The sequence below is a fragment of the Narcine bancroftii genome, chromosome 1 (assembly GCF_036971445.1).
Source record: "Narcine bancroftii isolate sNarBan1 chromosome 1, sNarBan1.hap1, whole genome shotgun sequence".
Classification (NCBI taxonomy): Eukaryota; Metazoa; Chordata; class Chondrichthyes; order Torpediniformes; family Narcinidae; genus Narcine; species Narcine bancroftii.
Genome location: NC_091469.1, coordinates 257399393 through 257423959, shown reverse-complemented (window position 1 = coordinate 257423959; position 24567 = coordinate 257399393). Strand labels below are relative to the sequence as shown.

Here is a 24567-nt window from a genome sequence, read left to right as displayed (position 1 = left end):
CAAACATTCAGTGCAGGGGTGATGTTATGGCATGTTGAAGGCTTGGCCAGCTTTAGCAAGGAATTGCCAGATTCTGCCATGCCTAGGCAGTGACTGAGGGAGGAACAGAAAGAGATGAGTGGTGACATAATGAGGAAGAAGAGGTACCCATTGATAGGCAGTATTTACGATGGCTGGAAGCTTAGCTCAAGGGTTGATTGAGGTGCCAAGGATACAGCAAGCCTGAGTAAGAGAGATGGAGTCAGAGGCCTTTCCCTCTAAACTGTGCGCGTGTGCATGTGGAGACACATTTTGCAACTAGTGCACAAAGGAAATTTATGTGTGCACAAAAGGTTAGTTACCTAAAATAATGTAGTAATTAATGGAACAACAAACTGAACCAAGTAGTTCAAAGTATAGAATAAAGTCTTAACTAAATACATTACTTTGTAGAATGGAATCATTTCTTATATTAAAACATGCCAATGCCGTTTTATCAGCCACTACCAGGATATCCGGCATTGCCCGGGAAATAAAACACTCAGTTGTTGACTACATGGTTAAAACAAAATACCTAAAATACTTCATGGTAATTCTGCATAATCCTTTGCTCCACAATGTTGGCATACCTCTGACATGAAGCCAATTACAACTGCATTAATGGAAGAATGTCAACTGAGTAATTGAATGCAGCATTTAGCAGGTAGTAAATGGTGCTACCTTTCAGCTCGTGGCTTTTGTTCGCGCTGCTTGGAGTCTTGCTTGTTCTTCCTCAGCAAACTCTTGTCTGCTCATGGAATGCCTGGCGGCATCAGTTTCCTGCTGCCTGCCCCCCTTCCCTGTCTTGAGGCCTGAGCACTGAGACGGGTGTATCTCTGCTTTTGTTTCCTGCTGACTGCTCCTTGCATGTCTGGAAGCATCAACAGTGAGGTCAGACTGATGTTCCTCTGCTGTTTCTCGCTTTCTTCTTTGTCTAACTCTATGGGACTGTGAAGAGCTTCTGCCAATGTGGCTCCACTTTTTTGGGCCTCATATTGAACTGGGTTTGGCCACTTGTTTTTACTCTGAATGTTCGTTGATGCACATCATTGTAACTAATTGAGATGTACCTAGTTCAAGTTAAAATAAAATTGAGCTTTTTAACTTCATAGGACCTTAAGGATTAAATTCAACGTGGTCATGGCATTCAGCATCCAATGTTAGCCCGACTAAACCTCCTTGGACATTTCTAGAGTGCTCCATATTGATTTGCATGGAGAAGAGACAAACATGCACAAATATATATCTTAGATGAGAGATAGACAGTGCCAAAATGATCTTGAAACAATATTAAGTTTACATTTGCACAACTCTTCAGTGCGCACATACTTCTGTCACAGGGGACAAAAAAGCACAAGATATTTATGCACATAGACGACTAAAAATTTGAGGGATCATTGGTTTTAACTGATGGAAATTACCCCGGATGGCTTTAGTCCTTGCACAGTTTAATCAGTGCAAAATCCCATTTTTAAAAAGTGACTTTCACACACTGCCACAACATTCACTGAATCACACGGGTAACCTTGTGAACTAGACCACAGGAATAATATCATTTTTCATTTTAACAGACTAATTCAGAAACTAAAAAAAGCGAGAAATATATTAAGTATAAATACTTACAGTGCCATCACCTCCGCAGGCCAAAATGCGCAAATTCTGTACCTTTCGGTATAATTCCAAACTGCAAAAGCAAATGACGATTTTTAAAAAGCCTAACACCAGCTTTGAAGAAAGCAGCAACTCCTGCCCTCGGAGCTGTGATCACAGATTCACCTTTAGTTTAAAAGCTGTGAGAAATCTCAGGATGGGACTGCTGCACAAACCTCTAGCAACTATAGCACCACCTAAAGGAATTGAATTCAACTTCAGAACATTTCTCAACTTACGAACGTGTTGGATAACAATAATTAATGATTTTTAAAAAAAATCACAACTTGATAATCTTACTCTCCTTTTATACACCTTTGCCCAGATAAGTAGGGTGCCTTTTATAGAATTTGACAAAATAGATCATTCTTTATTAAAGTCAAAGCTTAAATTGAACAATTCCAAGATTTCCAAAATAGAAAGATAAAAATTTATTTAAGGTGAAGATCAATGAATAAAGGGTGCGCAATACCTGTTCAAGTGTTCAGAACCTTGGTCTGTTGATTAATTTCTGTCAGCATGTCAGGTGGAAGAGTGATTAGATACAAAGTATTTAGTCAACTCTCCAACATCCTAGCTTAACTGTATCTCAGAATGCCATCCATTACCACGTTGGCTAGACTTTTTAGTGCCTCAAAATAATCATCTGCGCATCCACAGATCTCTGTCAGTTCAGTGACAATTTGCAGGACATTGGCGTTCGTTCTGTCTGTCAAGCAGCACACCTTCCCACAGGCAAACTGCTGTATGCGGACTATCGCAATTCATGATACTGCATGCTCCAGCCTTTGATAAACCCCTTTCTGGAGGTAAAAGGATTGTTCTGGGACATCAAGTATCACCTATTTTTTTTTTAAATCAAAGCTGAGCTGAAGTCAAACCTCAGTTTCGGCAATCACATCAGAGTGCAGGATCATTCTTCTGCATTTACTTGCAGCATCTGAACCTCGAGCTGGAATTCTCAAGTCACCTCCTCCCAACATGTCTATACTTGCACATAGACATCAACTCAGCATTTGGAAATACTGATACCCCCTTGCCCTAGGACTGGTGGTGATCCTGCCCCTCTCTCCATCTAAGCAGACCACACTTGAACAGGCATGACAATTCTGTGGTAGAAACCATGTCAAACTGGGAGAAAGGACACTAGTAGGAGGGTGATTGTGCATTTCTCTCTCAACAGATCTGAGTAACAGCCACCTTGGGCATGAATACAGCATGAAACTAATTATTGCTAACTCAACATGAAGGGAGGAATCCCTTGGGAAAAAAACTCAAGAACACAACCGGGATCGTGCTTTTTAAATCAATACCCTTCCCATGGTCAAGCTTCTATTTTTATGACTAATCCCCACAAGTGCATATACTTTGCTGGACTGCAAACAATTTCCCCTTCCACATCCTCCCCCACAAATACTTGCTACCAGCTGAGTCGTTTAAACTTGAATAATTGCCCCAGACTTACACATCCTTAGGATTTCCCTGACACATATCAAATACTTGTCTTGGATTTAGATACCACATGAATGATTGGATAATCTTCGCCCCCTGAAAAGGAATTGAATAAACGTTAATCAACATCACCTGCATTACTGTAAGTCTGAAACTATAAATTGACTATCCTAATAAATGGGAGTTTACACTCATACATATTTGCTTCACAAACTTAAACCTGTTTAGATCTGCTTTGAGGCAGGCCAACGTCAAATGCCATTACTGGGAACTGCATTTTCTGGAATACTGCAACTCTACCGGCAGTAGTGTAGCAGTTCAGCAGGATGAGGAGCTGGGAATTCAAGAATGACCACATTCAGTTTCATAATATCTTTTTCAAGACCACACAGGACATCAAAATAAAATCCACAATATGCCACCTTGAGGACAATCGTTTTATTTTCCACCTGAATGGTACAGTTAAGACTCGGAAGAATTTTGGAAGGAACCAAAGTGATGGCTATCAGGCGACTGGGAAAGTCAGCTGCAAGTCACATATTCTCCTTTACATTCATCATAATGTCACGAGTAAAATCTCCCTCTTTCATTCTCAGGTGCTAGCTCACTATGGGATTCTGAATCTCCCTGCAAGCCCTCACTTCTTGCCCAGTGACCAATCTGTCCCATGTCCCAAGAACTTGGAGCTGATGCAGCCAGAAGCATCACGGAAGTGCAATTTTTGTGTAAAGCCAGAAATCTAGGCAGATTTTTTTTTCTTTCCTGAATTTACAAGCAGTACAACTGGTATTTGGCAGTGACACAGGCTACTCTTTCCTCTTTCCTATCATCGACTGGCTCTCATATACCATCTTCTGAAGCCAAATCATATTTGCATCTGAGAGGGGGAAAAAAAGGGAAACGTAGAAGTAATGGTCCCAAAACTGACTCCAATGGACTCTGCAAAAGAGTTGCACAGCATATTCTTATCCAAAGATATCCACTGGATTCTCTCCTTTGTCCAATGCTATATGATCTACTCTACCAGGCAGAGGAAGCACGCACCTGATTTCCCCCACTCTTGGGATTGACAAACACCAACAATGGCTTCATCAGCGAAGATGGGATAGGCTTTATGATAAAGGGCCTCCATCTTCCTTCCTGTTTCCAAAGGGGGGGAAAAAATGTTAGACCAGAGCAATGATATGCACCTGCATGTTCATCTCTCTTACTACCCATTCCAGGTATATCCAAGAATAATATATATAGGTAACAAACTGCATTATTGATGATTTTGAACAAGTGCATTCAAGTTCTATCTTCTCGGAGACCTCAGTGGCCAGGCTTGCTAGTGGAAGTATCCCACAGGGTCACAAAACAATCAACAGGTTATATTCCAAACAAGAACATTGCCCTACACTTTATGCAGAGTAGTAAGTGAATAGAGCCAACAGGGGGAGCTGAAGAGTTATTGAAGGCAAGACTGACAATTCACATTTTGAGGCAGAGAATGACTGCAAAAGAACAGAACAGCTGTGAGAGAAAGGGGTGAGTGTGTAGACCATTTTATACTGCAATGCCATGGTAGACATGACCCGTCTTAGGAAGCTGGCTTGCATGTTCACAGAGGCAAAAAAAAGCCAACTCTGTGATTTCTTTCACACTGCAAGCCGGCTTCCCAAAGCAAAAGAGGTGGGAACGTTGCTGTCAACAGTAATGTAAAACAATATGCACCCGTCACTGCTGTGCACTTAAATTGGTGGAGGAACAACATGTGTTTGATAGCCTTTTACATTCTGTGCAGTTTTTAAACCCAAATTTTCTGAGCATTGTAATCAAAATTTTTAAGCTATTTCATTGGTACTGATGAGGTTGCTACAATCTGAATTTCCCTCGCATGGTAAAGATGTCATCAGCCCTTCCCGTCTTCACCCGGCAACATGGGTCAACCATTTTAGGTAGGTCCCACAGCACTACACCCCACCGCTGAGAGTACCCCCTCTTGGAGGATCGAAGACAGGCAAGTCTGGCCAACCTAATCCACCTTAGATTTTTTAAACACAGAGCTCAAAAGGCAGATAAAAGCCGACTTTACAGCTCTAAAAGGGGATCATGACACTACTCAAACATTCTCAACCGTTTTGGAGTCAGTGGTATCATCACGAGAAGCATTTTCTCTATCAAGGCATTTTGGAGGTCAAATTTGGCCAAGAAAGTAGGGAGAACCTTCCTACTCTTCTTGAGAGCATGTCATTGCAATTTTTGACAGAGCAGACAGTTTTGATTTAATTTTTAGTTCCAAGGTTAGGATCTCCAACTTTGATATGTATTAAAGGAGGACGACAGAGAGCTAGAGAAACTTGGGGAGGGAAATTAAAGATTTTTGTGCATTCGCCAAAGATGGAGAGACAACAGATGCCATTGGGATCAGGATGAAATACCTTGTTCACTTTATCCACCCACTCCCCACGTGCCCATTGAATTTTGTATGTAGAAGGCATTCGATCCACCACTCCACAGTGCAGCAGATGGGACAATGCAGCTTGCAACCTCTCTTGCAGTTTCTTATCTTGACCAGGAAAGGTAAGCCAGAGGTATAGAATCCAGTGATCATTGGGGGAAATCAGAGGTGGAGAGGGTGAGCAAATTTAAGTTGTTGGGAATTATTATCTCAGAGGATCTTTCCTGGATCCAACACACCAACGGCATCGTGAAGAAAGCGCATCAGCGCCTCTATTTCATCAGGAGTTTGCAGAGGCTTGTTATGACAACAGAAACCCTGGCAAATTTCTATAGAGGTGTGGTGGAAAGTGTGCTGACTGGCTGCATCATGGTCTGGTATGCAAACACTAATACTCCTGAGTATAAAGTTCTCCAAAAGGTAGTGGACACAGCCTAGGACATCACAGACAAAACTCTCTCCACTATTGAGAACATCTACAGGGAACGCTGCCATCGAAGAATAGCAGCAATCATCAAAGACCCACACCACCCAGCATAAGCTTTGTTCTCGCTACTGCCATCAGGAAGAGTTATAGGTGCCACAAGACTTTCACCAGCAGGTTCAGGGACAGCTGCTACCCCTCCACCATCAGACTCCTCAATGACAAACTCAATCAGGGACTCATTTATGGACTTTTATTTGTGCACTTTATTGATTTTCTTTGTTATTCTCTCTGTATTGCACAGTTTGTTTACATTCATTATCTGTTTACAGTTCTTTATTTGTTTACATGTTTATGCTGTCAGCAGTTTATTTTTTGCACTACCAATTAGTGCCAATTCAGCTGCACCCGCAAGAAAAAGGAATCTCAGGGCTGTATGTGATGTCATGTATGTACTCTGACAATAAATCTAAAATCTGGTATCATGGGGCATAACCAATAGGTATTCTACAATAGTTCAACCCACCACAACTTCCCCTTGGGACTCTCCTGATGGTCACACACCAAGAACAAATTTGAATAAAAAAATTAAACTACTATCCCATTCCCTTTTTATACTTGGCCCTGCTGATAACTTGAACGTTCCCATTCCATAACCAAATCCAAACATTCATTGGTCTGAACAGTGATTCAGTACAAAACAAAAAGATTGTATTGCTGCTTACCTCAGCTCCCTTCTTACTAGGCTTCCTTTTAAATGAGGTCCGTTTTTTCTTTTTGCTTGCTTTCAGAGAATTCTAGGGGGTTGAAAAGGAAAGAGCAAGTTCGTGACAAGTCAAGCTCACACTGGAAAAGGGCAGCATGGTTGGCGTAGCAGTTAGTGCAACGCCTTTAGTGGAAGCAATCGGGACTGGGGTTCGAATTCAGCGCTGTCTGTAATGAGTTTATACATTCTCCCGGTGTCTCTATGGGTCTTCCTTGGGGGCTCTTGCTTCCTCCCACCATTCGAAACATACTGAGGGTGTAAGCTAATTGGGTGTAAATTGGGCAGCAGGCACTCGTGGGGCAAAATGGCCTGTTGCCCTGCTGTATGCCTACATTTTTTTTTAATTAAAAAATTAAAACAGAGACTTTTCAGCACATCCTCCTCACCTGAGCCCGCCTCACCCGAATGATCCAAGTTGGCGGAATGATAACAGCAGCGTGGGCACCCAGTGTACAGGGCTCCTCAATCTGTTGTAGCATGAAGCACGTCACCTTGTTGTGATACTGCAGGACAGGCCAGACCAAACAAGTTGAGTAAAGAGCAAAATATTCATTTCACTCCTCCTCCTCCCATCTTCTCATCACCAGTTCAGTTTTTGGAGCATCCCAACACCATTACACCAGGGTGCAAGAATGGAAAAGGAAACATTTGGCCTGCTGACATCGACATTATCAATCCCGTACCTCAAGATGGCATAAAACTCGTGAACATAGATCTTGCCACTGCTACAGTTCCCAAAGAGGATACTCTCTATGCAACTAGCTAGTTTTCGATACATCTTAACTAAAGGGAGACCTAGGATTTCCCTAATCCTTGAGTAAACTGAATGAGGAAAATGCATGGTGCAGGAAGCTGGTGAACAGCCAACAAGTAAGTATTCAGCTAAAATAAAATTTAGTTTTCGAAGTGCGTGAACAAATAGGTCAGAAGTGAGCGGATTTTCAGTGTATTAATAGCACAAACCAAATGCTAATTTCTTTCCAGTCATCATCAAATCATTATTGTCCCTCATGTTTGTTCATTCTCGGACATGGACAACATTTTAGCTACATATGATTAAAATCTGCTCATCTCTGAAATCTCTCACACACAAAGGCTGTTGACTTGTAACATCAGTTGTGTTTTTTTTGTTGAATGTCTCCAAGCTTGGTGCTTTCAAAACCAGATTTGGCATTTCAGTTAAAATGCACCAGACCGGAGACAGGATTGATTCTCTCATGGTCCAGATCTTCCATGGGGAACTGCCCAACTCAGTCAGCAGGGAAGTCCATATCTGGGCTATTGCAGAACATTGTCTGAAGTACAGACTTCCATCCAGTACAGCACTGTGCAGCCCTCACAAAGTCCGATGCGGCAGTGCAACCCCCACAGGTTTCTGCCTCTCAGGCTGAAAAATCGGTCACTGGGCTTGATCTTCAACCTGGTGCAGGTACATCAGCCTATTACAGGTAGACCCAACTTATGATGGTGATTCACATCGTAAGGTCAAATTATCATGTCAGGCTCTACCTGTACACGTAGTATACTGAGCCGCTACTGCCAGGAGGCCGACGTCCCCATTCCTGCTGGGAGCTTGAGATGGCGCCTGGCAATTAGGAGCAGTGGTGTCACTTTGCAACCTACGCTACAATTTGGAACGCATGCGCAGATTGCCGTCTCCCTCTTCAATCTCTCTCTCCCTCCCCAGCAACTGCAATCTGCGCATAAGTTCCAAATCACCTTTTTTAAAAAATAACACGGCATTGGGTCCAATAAAGCATGGTTGGGAAGCGATCTGTGTGCGTTGATTGTACGAGAAGGAAAAGCAACCACAGTGATAGAGGTAGACACTGATTCTGATCATCGTGACTTCGAAATATCACCAGTCAGAACATCGTGTCGGGGTCTATCTGTACAGTGAATGGGAGAAATCAGTGTGCTTTTAAATTCTTATTTGTTGTTTAAGGTTAATAAAATAGTAGATAATCCTCAAACATAGTTTTTATTTATTTTAAGCACAACCCGTTGATTTTGAACCTTTTTACACAAAGGTTCATGTTCATTATACAGCTGGGACATCTTTGACAGCCAGTAAGCTGAGGCCACACCAGATGTCAAAGTCCTTCTATCAGCGCATCCAGCCAATTACATGGGGTGAGGAGCACTGCCAGAGTTGTGAGCCAGGATCCCTGGGGAAGCCTATGCCAAGAACCAGCATGGGTTTCGTGGCCAGTAACCTTGGGGCTGCCAAAGAGTTGCTCCAATAGAAACGTGAGACTTACCGCTTGCTTACACCAGGAACAGCTAATGGCTACAATCTCTTTACTGTGAAATGTAAACTTCTGCTGGAAACCCTGTGAAGGAAAAAATAAAAAAAATTCACAAAGCTGCCAAATTCAGTTCAACGTATCCTTTGGGAGATGACCCAAAACCACAACAAAGATAGCCCAGAGGCTGGAAGGCAATGCCTTGTTCAATGGTAAAGCACCTTCCTGACCCGTGTAAACCTCCCAGACCCCAGACTGTTCAAAGCCTTCTAACAGATGGAGAGAGATGATGCTTGGTTGTTTTAACCACTAGTTTTGGGATGAAGAAAAATTCTTTTAATAGGACTAAACTTTCTCAAGTTGGCAAAATAATTTTCCTTTTGAAGTATTCCAATTTAACAGCATTTCTTTTGCAGGCAATGGACGGCACAACTTTTGAGAGGAAGCTATTTGGAGGCTCCAATAAATGACAGGATGCAGGGGCCCTTTTAGATTTATGTGAGCTCCGCAGAGGCTCTGATAGAAGATAACTGCTTGGCAGAGAATTAATCCAGTGTTTTGTGGTCATCACCCAAACAAAAAACCTAATCAGCATCAAGCATTGAAATGCTTATTTCAACAATAATTTTCATGGGCACATGTCTTGATCTCATATCAACATCACTGTCTCCTCAATTCCTGAGGCAATTATGCAGTTTACTCCTGTGAAGTCAGCTTTATGACTGACTGACTTGGTGCAGCCACACACCCACTTATTTTCTGGCTTCCCTTCACTTCTGGTTGAGGTGAACAATGAACCAGCAATAACATTCACTCAGACCTTGCAGAATCTTGCTGAGAAGGACACACTATCAGTGTGTGCCATCAGGCACACTATCAGCTTGAGGATTCACACTGCCTCCCCCTTCCCTGCATCACGGTTCAGTCCCACGCAACGCCGGAGCCCTCTCACCTTGCCACACTGCTTGCACTTGCCCTCTTGCCGCCTCCGATGAACCCAATGGTGCCGGACAAACGTGGGCTGCAAGGGCAAAGGGGAAACAAAGAAACAGCAGGTCAGTGTCGGTGCTACATCCAGCTCGCTTTTAACTGGTATCAATAACTTTTTGTAGTCGGGAGTGAAGACATTTCTATCCTCATCTCAGTCCTAAATGGCTTACCCCTTATCCTCTGAGTGTGACTCCCATTCTGGGCTTCCCCAATATTGGGAACATTCTTCTTGTATCTCAACTATCTAGCCCTGTCAGAATTTTATATGTCTTGATGAGATTTCCTCTCATTCCTCTAAATTCCAACGTATAACCCTCATCTTTCTTCATACATCCTGCCATCTCAGGAATCAGTCTGGTGAACCATCACTGCACTCCCTCAAAGACAAGAATTGTTATCGGCTCGGAGACTGTCCTGTTTTTTTTTAAATTTTATTTTTCATTTGCATCAATACATACATATAATTCTTCATCATATAACAATACAATGCAATACAAAACAATACAAAATTATATATATTTTTTTTCTTTTTATCCTGCTCCCTCCCCTCCCCAAAAAGAGAGAAAAAAGAAAAAAAAAACACTGGAATGTATTTATCATTCACTATTCATATATTCCTAATATATTAATTACGAGGAGTGGGTGTTATGGACGATGTGGATGGACTCTTAGTGATGAAATCCATATATGGTTTCCAAATCATATAAAAATGCAAGACTGTCTTGTTTAAAGGGACACAAACTTCATTCTTTGAAACCCCACCAAGACTTCAACAACCTCAAAAACAACTTTGCACTTTGCCTGGAAAGTCTTGCCTTTGCCACTGTGTGGCCCCACTTGACTTCCTAGCCTCAAGACCATTCCCAGTCTTTTTGAGCTGAGCTCCACCATACATCAATATTCTGCTGACTGCTGCATGAGAGAGGACAGCCACATCCCCAAATGCAGGGACATCAGCTAGTTTTCCCTGCTCCTACAGGCGACTTGAATGTTTTGCAAGCTACTCCAGAGTCCCCAGCTTTCACGTTACACGTGACCTTACAGCGACGTCCTCGGCAGAACTAACTGGCCGTAGCCCTTACAGGCCTCCATGGTCCTTTGCACACAGAGCAAGCCTCCTGTAAGCACTATTCTTTCCTTGCCCGCCCAGGTTCCTCCAACTTCCTGGGACAACTCTTTTACTGCCAACCCTCCCATCAATGCATCACTGATTCAGTAGTGACACACATTACTGCAGTTGGAAGGAGTCCTGCATTTATTGCGCTGTGCTCCTTTTAACAACCAACTCCAGATTGCAATTTCTGAGCTCTGTTGATGACTGTAAAACTTGCAAAACATCAATAGAGAATGTGGTGCTGAGACAGTTTAAACATGGCATTCCCAAGAGAACTTCAATCATATTGATGTGTAAATATTTTAAAGGTTCTTGCACTTTATGTCGCTATTATGGTGTTTCAACACCGAAAGGAGCAACTTCTAGGCCAGTTTTTATCCACCCCTAGAAATAAATTGATAATATAGACATAGATCAGAAGTAATTTCTACATTTAGAAATCATGTTTATATGTGATCTCTACATCAGTGTATGAAGATCCTGTATGAATTTTTACATATATAGATCTTCTGTTTCCATAAGGGTCACGTCTTGTGTGAATTTTATGTGTGCATTTAAGCGCACAACTACACAGTATATTTTTCTAATTATCAATGTTCCGCATACTAAAAAATTGACAAATGATTTATTGAACAGCGGCCCTTTCCAAGATGTAAAAGCAGATGAATTAGTCAGGGAAGTGTATTTAGCTAGGGAGGTGCTGACAGATTCAGCTTTAACAGCCTTCAAGCAATGGAGCTCCTGGCTGAATTGTTCCATGACATACTTGCTATCTGTCCAATTTGTTCTAATGATAAATATGTCAAGAACCAGAAGTTGTTTATCTCTGAAGATGATTATGCCAAGCATTTGTGGATTCTTTAGTTACTCTGTGACATTGCTACAGTAGCAATACCTCCTGCACTCTATTTGTTTCTTACGCCACCTGCTGTATGAGTCAACTTGCCTAGACAGCACGCAAAGTTTTTTAAAAATGTATCTCATTACTAGCAACAATAAATAATACATCAAATTAAATTTAGTTCCATGGAAGTCTTATTTTTATATAAGGGGTGGCTTGAATTGTACAGGCAAGAAATTAAACAGGAGAAAATACTTACGAATGAGATTCCAAAACTAGTAAATGGATTAGTTGCCACAAACAAAATACCATCTTCTCCAAGTTTGTTTATCACTCCTTATCACGTCTACCCCCACCACCATCCTGCTCCTTCATTGCTTTCATCTCAATCACGCATCAGACACAAATCATCATTGCTTCATCATCTCGGAGTCAAAATCTTGAAATGCTTTACCAAGAGCATCTTCACCATTTGAACTGGGTAATAATTGTGGCTTTGTTACAATTGAAAGATTGAATGAGGAAAAACAAAGAACCCTCATGGAGGCCAGTGGTTCCTTCGCACCTCTGGCGTTGGTTCACATCCTCGTATGGGTGAGTTCAAAACAATCAAACAACTATTAAATGTACCACAAAGATGGAGAGGCAGTTTTGGCAATGCAAACACCAAAGTAGTTGTCAATTTTCCAATGGGATAAAAACACTTTAAATAGGAGCACTGAGATGTACATATGCATTGTTCAAAGCAATAATTGATATTTATTTTCCACAGCAAAAGGGCAGTCAGAAATATCAATCAGCGGGTATGGAGCATGAATGTACATTGTTCTACAAACTCCTGTAGACATGAAGACACTGCAAAAGATACATGATTAATTTCTGCAAAAGATACATGATTAATTTCTGCAAAAGATACATGATTAATTTCTGCAAAAGATACATGATTAATTTCTGCAAAAGATACATGATTAATTTCTGCAAAAGATTCATGATTAATTTCTGCAAAAGATTCATGATTAATTTCAGCACAGTTGGAATGTCTTCAAACAACTACTTTACGAAATAGATTATCTTTGCCTTTTTTTCTTATTATTGCCTCATAAATTCACTCACCTCTCGAAGATTACGTGACCCAGACTCCCGGAATGTTGGTTTACATCTGAAATTTATCTGTGGATTCAAAGAAAAATAAACTACTGCTTTTTTTATATATAACAAGAGCAAACAACCAGGACAGTAAGAGATTGGTGAACCATTTTAGTGGTGAACCAAATAATTGCATCAAATTTCAAATTAGTGGCTACAAAACTGAACAATGGATGGGAGCAAGCATTTGGAAACAGTATAGGATCATTAGGGACTTTTGAAGGCAGCGGCAAAATTTTCTACAGATGAAATGTAACTTTTAAATTGGTGTTAAATAATAAATATAATGGGAATACCATTACATTACTCTTTGAGAATACCACAAAACAGAAATGAATGGAAAGGTTCAATATATAAAAGTGCTGGAGAAACTATGCAGACTTTCCTGTTTAACTTTATAAATAGTTTTATAATTCTATTAATGGGGAATCAAATGAAAAAGCACTGGAAAGATAGTCAAGAGAAAGAATGAACTTTTGCCTAAAAGTGCATTATCCAAGGGAAGGCTGGTTGCAAGGATCAAACGGGGGTCAACTGCAATCCTAGCCAAAGCCCTTAAATGAGGGAAGATCTGTATTTATTTCTTGCCCATTGATAAGTAGATCACATGCAGAATACAGTAACCACCCCACTCTGGTATCCGCAGATAAGTGAATTTGCCAGTTGCTCGAGTTTGTGTGTTGCTGAACTAACCGCGAAGGGGATGCAAATTTTAAACTTTATTATTATTTACCTATTTATTTTCTACCTTCCCCCACCCCCCCCACACCCCCAGTTGCTTGAATTCCGGATAACAGGGATTTTAACTGTATTTACTTAATCATATTCAAAGTGAAATGTGAATTAAATGCCCTTTGTGAATTGGAAGAAAAGCTCCTCAGTTAAGAGGTCCAAGGTACTTGCTTTCTCTAAATGTTCAATGCAGACTGTGTGGACCACTATCTTGCAAGCAGCACATTTCTTCCGAGACACCGATCTCTGCTGCAAAGAAAACAGAGAAACATGGTTGATTACAATGTCTTGTATAGATTTTCACAAACTTTCCAAAAATATTCAGCTGCATCTGGACTACACAAGTTCAGGAACCAAGAATTAATCGTCCTTTTAAGTTTTCACCAAAAACTGCTGAGCAGTTGGCAGGGAGATTAAAATCATAAAGGCTGAGCAGACAGTGTCTACAATTTTTCTGGGGTGTTTTTGAAGACAGATGAGAAGGAACCGTTTTTCCTGGAGAATAGTGAATTTGTAGAAATCTCTGCCCAAGGAAGCAGTAGAGGCCGCCTCATAAAATAAATTTAAGCACAGTATAGGAATTAGGTACACCTTTGCTGGAAGCACACGGTTCACACTGCATCTTCAGAACCATGCAGGGCTAAAAGCTTACCCGCACCTGCTTCAGTTGCATCAAGACATTCTAATCTTTCTTTTAGTAAGTAGTATCAAAAGAGATTGCCAGTGTAGTAGATACAAAGAGCAGAGCAGAACTTGTGTATCAAAACAAGCTATTATAGCGCCAGTGACCCAAGTTCAAATCCACCGCTCTCTGGGTCCACATGGGTTTCTCCCAGGTGCTCTGCTTTCTTCTTGTGTTCCCAAAATGTACAGGTTAGAAGGTTAATTGGTCACTTGGGTGTATATGGGCAGTGCAGGCTTGAGGGAGGAAGATGGCCCAGTTATATGCTACATCTCTAAATTAAAATAAAATCCCCTCACTTACTTTGCAATTGAGCTTAATTTTAAAAGAAAAAATGAATAACAGAAGGATAAAAAATATTTATTTTGCTGGGATATCTGTATCGTATCCAAATTCACCACACTAATCTTTTACAGTTGCAAGCGATGAAGACATCTGCATTAGTCACCAGAGGGCAGTATTCTTTTTTTCTTCTTTGGCTTGGCTTCGCGGACAAAGATTTATGTCCACAGTTAAAAGTCCACGTCAGCTGCAGGCTCGTTTGTGGCTGACAAGTCCGATGCGGGACAGGCAGACACGGTTGCAGCGGTTGCAGGGGAAAATTGGTTGGTTGGGGTTGGGTGTTGGGTTTTTCCTCCTTTGCCTTTTGTCAGTGAGGTGGGCTCTGCGGTCTTCTTCAAAGGAGGTTGCTGCCCGCCAAACTGTGAGGCGCCAAGATGCACGGTTTGAGGCGATATCAGCCCACTGGCGGTGGTCAATGTGGCAGGCACCAAGAGATTTCTTTAGGCAGTCCTTGTACCTTTTCTTTGGTGCACCTCTGTCACGGTGGCCAGTGGAGAGCTCGCCATATAACATGATCTTGGGAAGGCGATGGTCCTCCATTCTGGAGACGTGACCCACCCAGCGCAGCTGGATCTTCAGCAGCGTGGACTCGATGCTGTCGACCTCTGCCATCTCGAGTACTTCGACGTTAGGGATGAAAGCGCTCCAATGGATGTTGAGGATGGAGCGGAGACAACGCTGGTGGAAGCGTTCTAGGAGCCGTTGGTGATGCCGGTAGAGGACCCATGATTCGGAGCCGAACAGGAGTGTGGGTATGACAACGGCTCTGTATACGCTTATCTTTGTGAGGTTTTTCAGTTGGTTGTTTTTCCAGACTCTTTTGTGTAGTCTTCCAAAGGCGCTATTTGCCTTGGCGAGTCTGTTGTCTATCTCGTTGTCAATCCTTGCATCTGATGAAATGGTGCAGCCGAGATAGGTAAACTGGTTGACCGTTTTGAGTTTTGTGTGCCCGATGGAGATGTGGGGGGGCTGGTAGTCATGGTGGGGAGCTGGCTGATGGAGGACCTCAGTTTTCTTCAGGCTGACTTCCAGGCCAAACATTTTGGCAGTTTCCGCAAAGCAGCGCTGAAGAGCTGGCTCTGAATGGGCAACTAAAGCGGCATCGTCTGCAAAGAGTAGTTCACGGACAAGTTGCTCTTGTGTCTTGGTGTGAGCTTGCAGGCGCCTCAGATTGAAGAGACTGCCATCCGTGCGGTACCAATATCAAAATACATCTGGGGTTTTCACTGACTGAAAATTGTCTTGTTTCTTTCTAAGTTTCAGTTGAAATTGGATCATGATCAGGCACTCTTGGTGCTTCGCTATAACAGAGGGTGTACGTAGAATTATTGAATGCACATTAATGCTCAGGCCGTAAAACAGAACCAAATGGAAAGACCCTAAATCACCTACTACGTTTCCATGGCTTTTCCCAAACTCTAGCATGTTTAAATTTAGAGAAAAAAAATCAGAAGTGGCACTGTTGACCCTTCAGTTAAATTTGAAGAAACATGGAGGCCATTTATTCAACATTTTCATATGATGCAAATTGGTCCTTTCCGAATCCTTTTCAACATTTTTTTTTGCAAGTGTAGATGAGAGGACTTAACCACTTAAACACAGAGGCCCAGCTTCTGTTTTCATTTTTGTTTTGTTTCTTAGTTAGGGGGATATTTTTATAATAAAATTTGATTCCTTGTCATGTTTGGCCTTTAAGAGATCGGGAGGCTCAATTTACATGTTGCTTGATGTCTATGTTTGTACATGTTAACCATTGTTAATGCAATCCCAATCTCTGTATCATTCTTATATTTATTAATCTGAAACTTAATACAAAGATTGAAAAAGAAAGAAGGCAGAACCAATCAGCCAGCAATACTTACCAGCAATTTTGCAACACAATTTTGTTCCCCAGCATAACAGAAGTCTCCAGATACATTGGTCTCAAACCAGACATGCTCGCCATACAGTGCATTCTCCTGAAAATGTAACACAACAGCAAATCAATGAGCTCAATTACACAGAAAGAGAATAACCAGAATCATCTGCTCCCTTTGTAAAGTTTCATCATAGAATTCTTGTGGCACAGAGGAATCCATTTGCTGGCAATCTCCCTCATCCTCACAGTATTTCCTCTTGGCCCTGCAAATCATTCTCTCCCAAATATTTACCCAATTCCCTGTTGAATGCCTGGATCAATTCAGTTTCCATTTTCTCTGCAAGAAAAAGGTTTTCTTCACATTTCCCCTACTCCTGGACCTTGATTCTACACTACGGTAACAACATTTCGTGATCGACCATATCCTTTAAGTATTTTATTTACCTTCAAACTTTTACTCCACATTTCAAGATTCTCCAATATGATCTTGTGGCTGAAGTTCGTCGTCCTTTTCACAACCTTCCAAAAGTTATATGACCAGAATAGAAGCAGTATTCTTAATGTGATTTAACTTGTTTTTTTTTATATAAATGTTAAACATAACTACATGCCTTTGTATCCTTTATTTATGAAAACTAGGCATTTCACTCAGGACACTCACACCATGTTCTAACACTTTCAAAGATCAATTCAGAAATATACATTCTTCCTAGATTTGACCTATTGTTGTCTCTCCTCCTTTGAGAAGATGCCAGCATTGGGAAGAGATGGGAGGAACAGTTAGAATATTCCATGTTACGCACGCTCAGGGAGAGAAATAACAACGTGGTCTCAATCAATGTTTCAGGTCAGGACCCTTCATATTTTAACCTCGACAAAGGATCCCAACCCAAAACATTCACAACTCATTTCTCCCCATGGATACTGTCTGATCTGCTGACTCCCTCCAACTTCTCATTGTCTACTTAAGATTCCACCACCTGTGAAATGTCAGTAAAGACACAAGGCTGGTCAGAGTTCTTTACAGAGCAAAGAAAAAGATATGTAACCAAGGTTTTCGGCTTGAGCCCTTCATCAAGATTAGGGTACCTCAAGCCTAACACGTAGGTTTTGTATCTTAATATTTGCTATATAATGCACACTGACCTGCTGAATTTCTCCAGCTTTGTGTTTTTACTTCAACCACAGTGTCTGCAGATTTTTGTGTTTTACTTAAGGTCATTAAAGAGCTTGTTTCTGGTCCTGGGCAGGATATTCGAAGTAGAGGGCAGACCAGAAATCACCCAACGTTTCATCTCACCCAGACAACATAGCCACACCAGTGTTCAATCTTGAAGTGAGGACACGGACAATCCCTAATGATTTATATTGAGAAAAAGACAAGATCCATCTGGAAACCACACACATTCTTAAATGACAAACCATGGACAGCCTTCAAATTACTGAGATTTTGCACTGTAAACTAAAACATTGGGTATGCACAGATATGAGCAGGTGGGAGTAGGTGAATAGACTGCAATGCAAGTTTTTACCCTACATAACCAGAAGCTACTCTGTATATTATAAACCAGTCCTGGACCACGCAAGGATCTGTCTGCGCTACTGAATCAACATATTTTTCTTGCACTAATTGCAACTGCAAATTTTTAAATTTTTTTTTAATGGTGGCACTGCCAGAGCTCTGCTCTCCCGGGAGAGCAGAGACACAGCAATGATCTTAAAGTTTCAATCACCTAGTCCTAATTCAGGTGCTTCACTTCGTACAGGCTTTAACCTGTTAAAGAAGCCGACAGTACTTGCAAGTGAAAACCTGCAACTGCGAGGTCTGTGTCCAAGATGTTCTCAGCAGAGTCCACAAGGGCTGCAGACAGCAGGAAGCAGTGGACCGGCGCAGGGTACTAGAAATGGGAAGAACACTCCCCCCCCACCACGCCATGGAGAAGGAGACAACCCTGCAGGATTCTGACCACAGCGGTGGACTAGTGAAGAGCTCAGCAACTGAGGGACCCATATGGGCTGTAGGTAACTTGTGGTCAAGGGACAAGCACAGGTTGCAAGCAGCTGGAGGCTGGCTCATGGATTCAAGAGGATGTTGAGGGCAAGAAGGGCTCCCCAAAGGCATCAAGCACTGAAGGCTTCCTGATTGTGTCAGAGGTTTGGATCTGAAGCTCGGATTGCCGATGGATTGAACAGGAGTCTGTGCGGCTGCATACCACCTTAAGCAATTCCTTACTAATCACAGAGCACCTATGGCATAGGGATTACTTAAAGTGGTACATCAGTAGAAAGAAAAAGGTTGAGAATTACTGAACCTTATTAAAAATTTCATTTATCTGTCCTTTTATATTTATTATCTCTTTTTCTTGGCATAGTATGGCAATTTAATTTATACTGTTGCAGTTGATGTACCTGACTGCAAGTAAGAATTTCATTGCATCTGTAAATTGTGTGCTTTTGCTTAGGAAAATAAATTCTCATCTGAGATGCACAAAAGGTCATCCCATCAGAGGGAGCAAAGGCCTGAAGGAAGCCGTGAAGGTGATGATTAAACTTGAACTCGCATGGTCTAGAGAAACACTGGTTCGTCTGTTTGTATCAGACAGCCAAGATGATAATAAACTTGAACACTATGAAGTAAAGTCACATCGACACTGCCTGAAGCTGAATTTCACACTATTTCCTCCCATAACCTTCCATCTCAACTCCAAGTATAATTTTCTTTTTATTCATAATTTATGATGTGGGAAACTTGTAATATGATTACTAATGCTCTGGCATTGATACCTGTCACAGTAGATTTGCAAGAAGTATGTAAAAAAAAATAAAAACAAAACCAGTTCCATCATCATTCAGAAGAGGAACTACTCATCTCAGACACTCCGTCAGAATAGGGGGCGAAACAATAATTTTCTGGTGGACAAGGACAAATTTTAAAATGGGGGATGAGCAACAAAGCAGCACATTTGCATTATACGACACAGACAAGCAAATGATCAAGAAATATTTACATGCTGTAAAATGAGATAAAGTGGGAGTGTACGTACACAATCGTGGTGTTACAGGGAGATTGTGTGCAGTGTAGGCTGTTTGGAACAGTGGGAATGGAGACACTAGGCCCTTTCATCGGGGGACCTTCCGCCTTGAAGGGGGCAGCAGGAGCGGATCTTAACTTGAGGGCTCACCTTGCAGCATTGCCTGGTTGATCTGAAAGGTCCTATTCATATCCAGAGGCACCTCTGGATCTGATGGAGGCAGGGCGACTGGTGCCACAGCGCCACCCGCCATAAATACACGGCAGAGGAATGGCAATCTTCCCTACCCATAATCCCCCACGCAGGTGGAACCACTCTGTGTTTCCCACAACAGTTCCAGCTATTTGGGGGATTATGGGTAGGGAAGACCACCATTGCTATGCTGTATTTTGAGCCACAGAAAGTGGCCCTGGTGCAGGCGTGGCCAGCTGAGCTGTGACAGCCCGCAGCGGGGCGGGGGAGGCTGTCGGGCGGCGGGCCGGGGAGGGGGGGGCGGCTGTCAGGCGGCGGGGGGGGGGCTGTCAGGCAGCAGGGCAGTGGGTCGCCGGCTGATAGAGACATCACCCCACCCCCAGGCAGCTGCTTACATTGGAAATCAAATGAGTATATCTTAAGCCGCAAGGGAGGAGATTATGCGACTTTACACTGGGGTGTTCAGGACACCCGAAAGGGCCTAATAGTAAGGGTTTGATATAATGGGAGAATATACAATGAGAGGTGCTTGGTCTGGATGCAGTGTGGTCACTCAAATTTATTTGATTCAGAGTTAGGGCGTTCAGTGCAAGGGGGTTCATACTGTTTGACTGCTTGGTTCAGTAGGAGTCCTGTATTAATGCCAAACACAATGCAACATATCTGGTTTAGTGGGCTTGCTTGTTGTATCAAGTTCCTTCTTGTGCACTTGGCAGAAAATCTCACCTGGTCCCTTACCAGCTCCATAGCCAAGAAAGCCCAGCAGCGCCTCTACTTCCTGCGAAGGCTGAGGAAAGTCCATCTCCCACCCTCCATCCTCACTTCATTCTACAGGGGATGAATTGAGAGCATCCTGTGCAACTGTATCACTGCCTGGTTTGGAAACTGTATCATCTCAAACCATAAAACTCTGCAGAGGATAGTGAAGTCAGCGGAAAAGATCATTGGGGCTCTCTTCCTACCATGACAGGCATCTACTGCACACAATGCACGTGGAAAGCAATAAATATTGTGAAGGGTTTCACACACCACTCATGAATTTTTCTCCCTTCTGCCATCTGGTAGGAGGTACTGTAGCACTCAAGCCCTTGTATCCAGATTGGACAACAGTTTTTTTTTCCCCCCCAAGCTATCAGGCACCTTAATTCCCAGAAAATATGTGGATAGTGTACTGTGGACTTTTACTGTATACGGCTTAATATTTGAACTTCTACTCTAACTATTTATGTAACTCTGCTGTGGTCCTGGAGAAACACCATCTGATTTTTACCGTGCAATGCATGGTATGAACGACAAATAAAGGCTCTTGACTTTTAAGAGCTGTTGTTGCATTGGGAGTAAAGTCAGTCATGGAGTTTTATAGCACAGAAACAGGCCCTTTGTCCCAACCCATCCATTCTGACGAAGTAGTCTATAGAAGCTAGCCTCATTTCCATGCACATGACCCAAACACTAAAAATGCATCAAAATGCTGGAGGAACTCAGCTGGTCTTGCAATGTCCACAGGAGATTAAAATATATTGCCAACGACGTTTCATGCCTAAGCCCTTCTTCGAGGAATAAGCACAGAATAAGCCAAAAAAAAAGGAAATCTCAGAAGAGCAGAAGAGAGACAATGCTGTCTGGGGAGGTGTCCAGACCAACAAAAAGGTGTTAATTGGATACGATAAGGGGAGAGGTGAGAATTGGATTTGTCTGTGTGAAATGAGACAGAGGGAAAAGGGAGAGGCAGAGCTGGGGGGAAAGTGACAGGGGAAGAAAGTCAGAAAAGCCAATGTTAATCCCATCTGGTTAGAGGGCACCCACACAGAAGTTGAGATGTCATTCCTCCAATTTGAGGGTGGTCCCAGTTTGGCAGAGGAGATGTTGAGAAACAACAGGAGCACTGGATGCAGTAGATGACCCCTGCAGATTCACATGAAAGGACTGCTTGAGGGAGAAGATTTGGGCGGAAGTAGAGCGTCTCCTATAGTCACAGGGAGAGGTCCCAAGGAGACAATTAGTGGGGAGGGAGGAGTGGACAAGCGAGTCACAGAGGGAGCGGTCTCTGCAGGTGGAGAGGCAAGTATACGTCTTGTGGTGGGATCTCATAGTAGGCAACAGAAATGGTGGAGGAGGATGTGGAGGCTGGTGGGTGGCAGATGAAGATGAGGAATCTTGATGTGTGAGTAATGGAGGATCAGTGGGTGAGCGCCGAGTTGATGGTGGGAGAGGGAAAGCCATGTTGTTTGAGGAAAGAGGATTTCTCTGATGATCTGGCATGGAATCCTCGTCCTGGGTGCAAATGCAACGGAGACAGAGGAATTGAGTGAATGGACTACTGCTGGAGGAGGGAGATGCAGCTGGAATGGACTCAGGAAACTGGATCTTCATGTTGCTCAGAAGAACAACCGGAATTGCAGAGTGTCTTGTACCCCAAATGGAATTGCACAGATCGAAATATGACCAGTTCAAAAGCCCTCAACCACTTCTGCCATTATGGGTGTTCACCTGATGGTATTTTTATCGCAAGCTCTTCAATTTGCTTGTTACCTGCGCCTTGTCCCAAGCAACGTTGTGGTCTCTAAGATATTGTGCCAGCCTTTCTGTTATCAGGCCAACCTTTACCGTCCCAGTTATATGTCGCCTTATTTCAGCCTCTCCTCGGAGGGTAAAGCTCTCCCGGTCCTCTTTGTCTCCCCAATTCGTAGAAATCGTAACAGTTACCTGCTGACTGCTGCTTTTAAATTTTTTAATTTCCTGCTGATAGGTCGCACACATAACATGTCATCAAAACATCACATTTCTTTCCCAGCCTGGTCCTGGGATGCCAGATCACTTTTTTTACACAGACATCAATTCGCCGCTGTGACTATCTCTTCTGCTGACTTAAAGGCAGGACTGGAATGACCTCCCCATTCTGCGTTCGTACCTTTTCCACAAAAGGCATAGTGTAATAAAGGTGCAATATTCTGCCATTGAAGTGGCTGCATAAAAGGGGCTTATGTTTCTGCATACATGAGGCAGAAGGCAATTTCATGTAATATTACATGTTCTGTACTATTATATGACTATGGTTCTATGTTCTAAGGGTCTTTATTCTATGGTTCTATTGGGAGAGATCTGGAGGGTTATGGAATGGGTGTAGGTCAGTGGGACTAGTGGAATGATGTTTTTGGCACTGATTAGAAGGGCCAAATGGCCTGTTTTCTGTGCTGTAGTGTTCTATGGCTCTATGAAAAAATCCTCAGAGACAGGGTGTGATTAGGTATAGTCGAGGTAGCTGTGGGAGTTGGTGGGTTGTAGCATAGAAGATCTATTGAGAGTTTGTCTCCTGAGATGGAGACAGAGAGATCAAGTAAAGGGAGAGTATTGCTAGAGATGGACCAGGTGAATTTGAGATCCAGGTGGAAGTTGGCAGCAAAGTGGACGAAGTCAACGAGCTCATCATGGGTGCATGAGGCAGCACCAATGGAGTCATCGATGTAGCAGAGGAAGAGTTGAGGGGCCTTACATGTGTAGGATTGCTCCATGTAGCCAACAAAAAGGCAGGTATCGCTGAGGCCCATGCAGGTACCCATGGCTACTCCTTTGACTAAGAGAAAGTGGGACGAGTCAAAGGAGAAGTTATTCAGGGTGAAGACAGGTTCTGCCAGCCAGAGGAGGGTGGTAGTGGAGGGGGACTAGTTGAGTCTCTTCTCAAGAAAGAAACTAAGTGCTTGAGACCTTCTTTATGGGGGATGAAGGTGTACAAGGACTGGATGTCCATGGTAAATACGAGATGATCGAGTTCAGGGAACTGGGAGTTGTTGAAGTGATGGAGGGTGTGTGAAGTGTCCTGGATGTAGGTGGGGAGGGACTGGACCAGGGGACAAAACAGAGTTAAGGTAGGTGGAGACCAATTTGGTGGGGCAGGAGCACATGAACACCATGGGTCTGCCAGGACAATTGGGTTTGTGAATCTTGGGTAGGAGGTAGAAATGGTCAGTGCAGGGTTGAGAAACAATAAGGTTAGAAGCTGTGCCAGGGAGGTGACTGGAAGTAATGAGCTCAGAGATGGCATGAGATACTGTGGTTTGATAAGTTTTGGTGGAGTCCTGTTGGAGGGGTAAGTAGGAGGAGGTCTCTGAGAGTTGTCGTCTGGCTTCAGGTCAGTGCACCAGACCACAACACCGCAACCCTTGTCTGCAAGTTTGATGGTGAGGTTTGGATTGGTGTGGAGAGTGGAGGGCCAGGAGTTTTGAGCAGGTGAGATTGAACTGATTGAGGGAAGTAGTGAAGTCGATGCGGATGATGTCATGGTGGCAGTTGGAAGTATAAAGGTCCATGGCAGACAGAAGACCTGAATGAAGTATCCAGGAGGAGAAAGGTTTAAAGTGGGTGAAGAAATTTGTGGGGACTGGAGAACCATGGTTGTGGAAGTAGGCATGGAGACAAAGTTGACAGAAAAAGAGTTCAGTATCGTGGCAAATGCAGAACTCGAGGTGTGGGCGAAGGGGAACAAAGGTGAGGACTCTACCGAGAACAAAGCATTCAGTCTCCGAGAGGGGAAGGACAGAGGGGTGGTGAAGGCCAGGCAGGGGTTAGAGGAGGTTCAATGGGGTGGAGGGTAGGAGGATGGAGTGGATCAGGAGGTAGAGGGTAGGAAGGGTCCAAGGGAGGG

At 42.9% G+C, this 24567-nt stretch overlaps 1 protein-coding gene across 14 annotated transcripts in view; it reads right to left on the bottom strand.

The window, feature by feature from the left end:
- dgkza (diacylglycerol kinase, zeta a) overlaps positions 1–24567 on the bottom strand; it is a 517457-nt gene that overhangs the window by 173636 nt on the left and 319254 nt on the right. For 11 of the 14 annotated variants that reach the window (XM_069896152.1, XM_069896153.1, XM_069896150.1 and 8 more), the window contains 11 exons: positions 17146–17220; positions 16706–16801; positions 13991–14068; positions 13055–13111; positions 9949–10017; positions 9012–9083; positions 7137–7253; positions 6710–6781; positions 4165–4260; positions 3134–3216; positions 1642–1702 (listed from right to left, as the gene is read on the bottom strand). In XM_069896152.1, the coding sequence (XP_069752253.1) occupies positions 1642–1702; positions 3134–3216; positions 4165–4260; positions 6710–6781; positions 7137–7253; positions 9012–9083; positions 9949–10017; positions 13055–13111; positions 13991–14068; positions 16706–16801; positions 17146–17220 (876 nt within the window). The remainder of the gene's footprint in view (positions 1–1641; positions 1703–3133; positions 3217–4164; positions 4261–6709; positions 6782–7136; positions 7254–9011; positions 9084–9948; positions 10018–13054; positions 13112–13990; positions 14069–16705; positions 16802–17145; positions 17221–24567) is intronic. The other 3 variants (XM_069896185.1, XM_069896140.1, XM_069896143.1) reach the window with 2 other exon arrangements.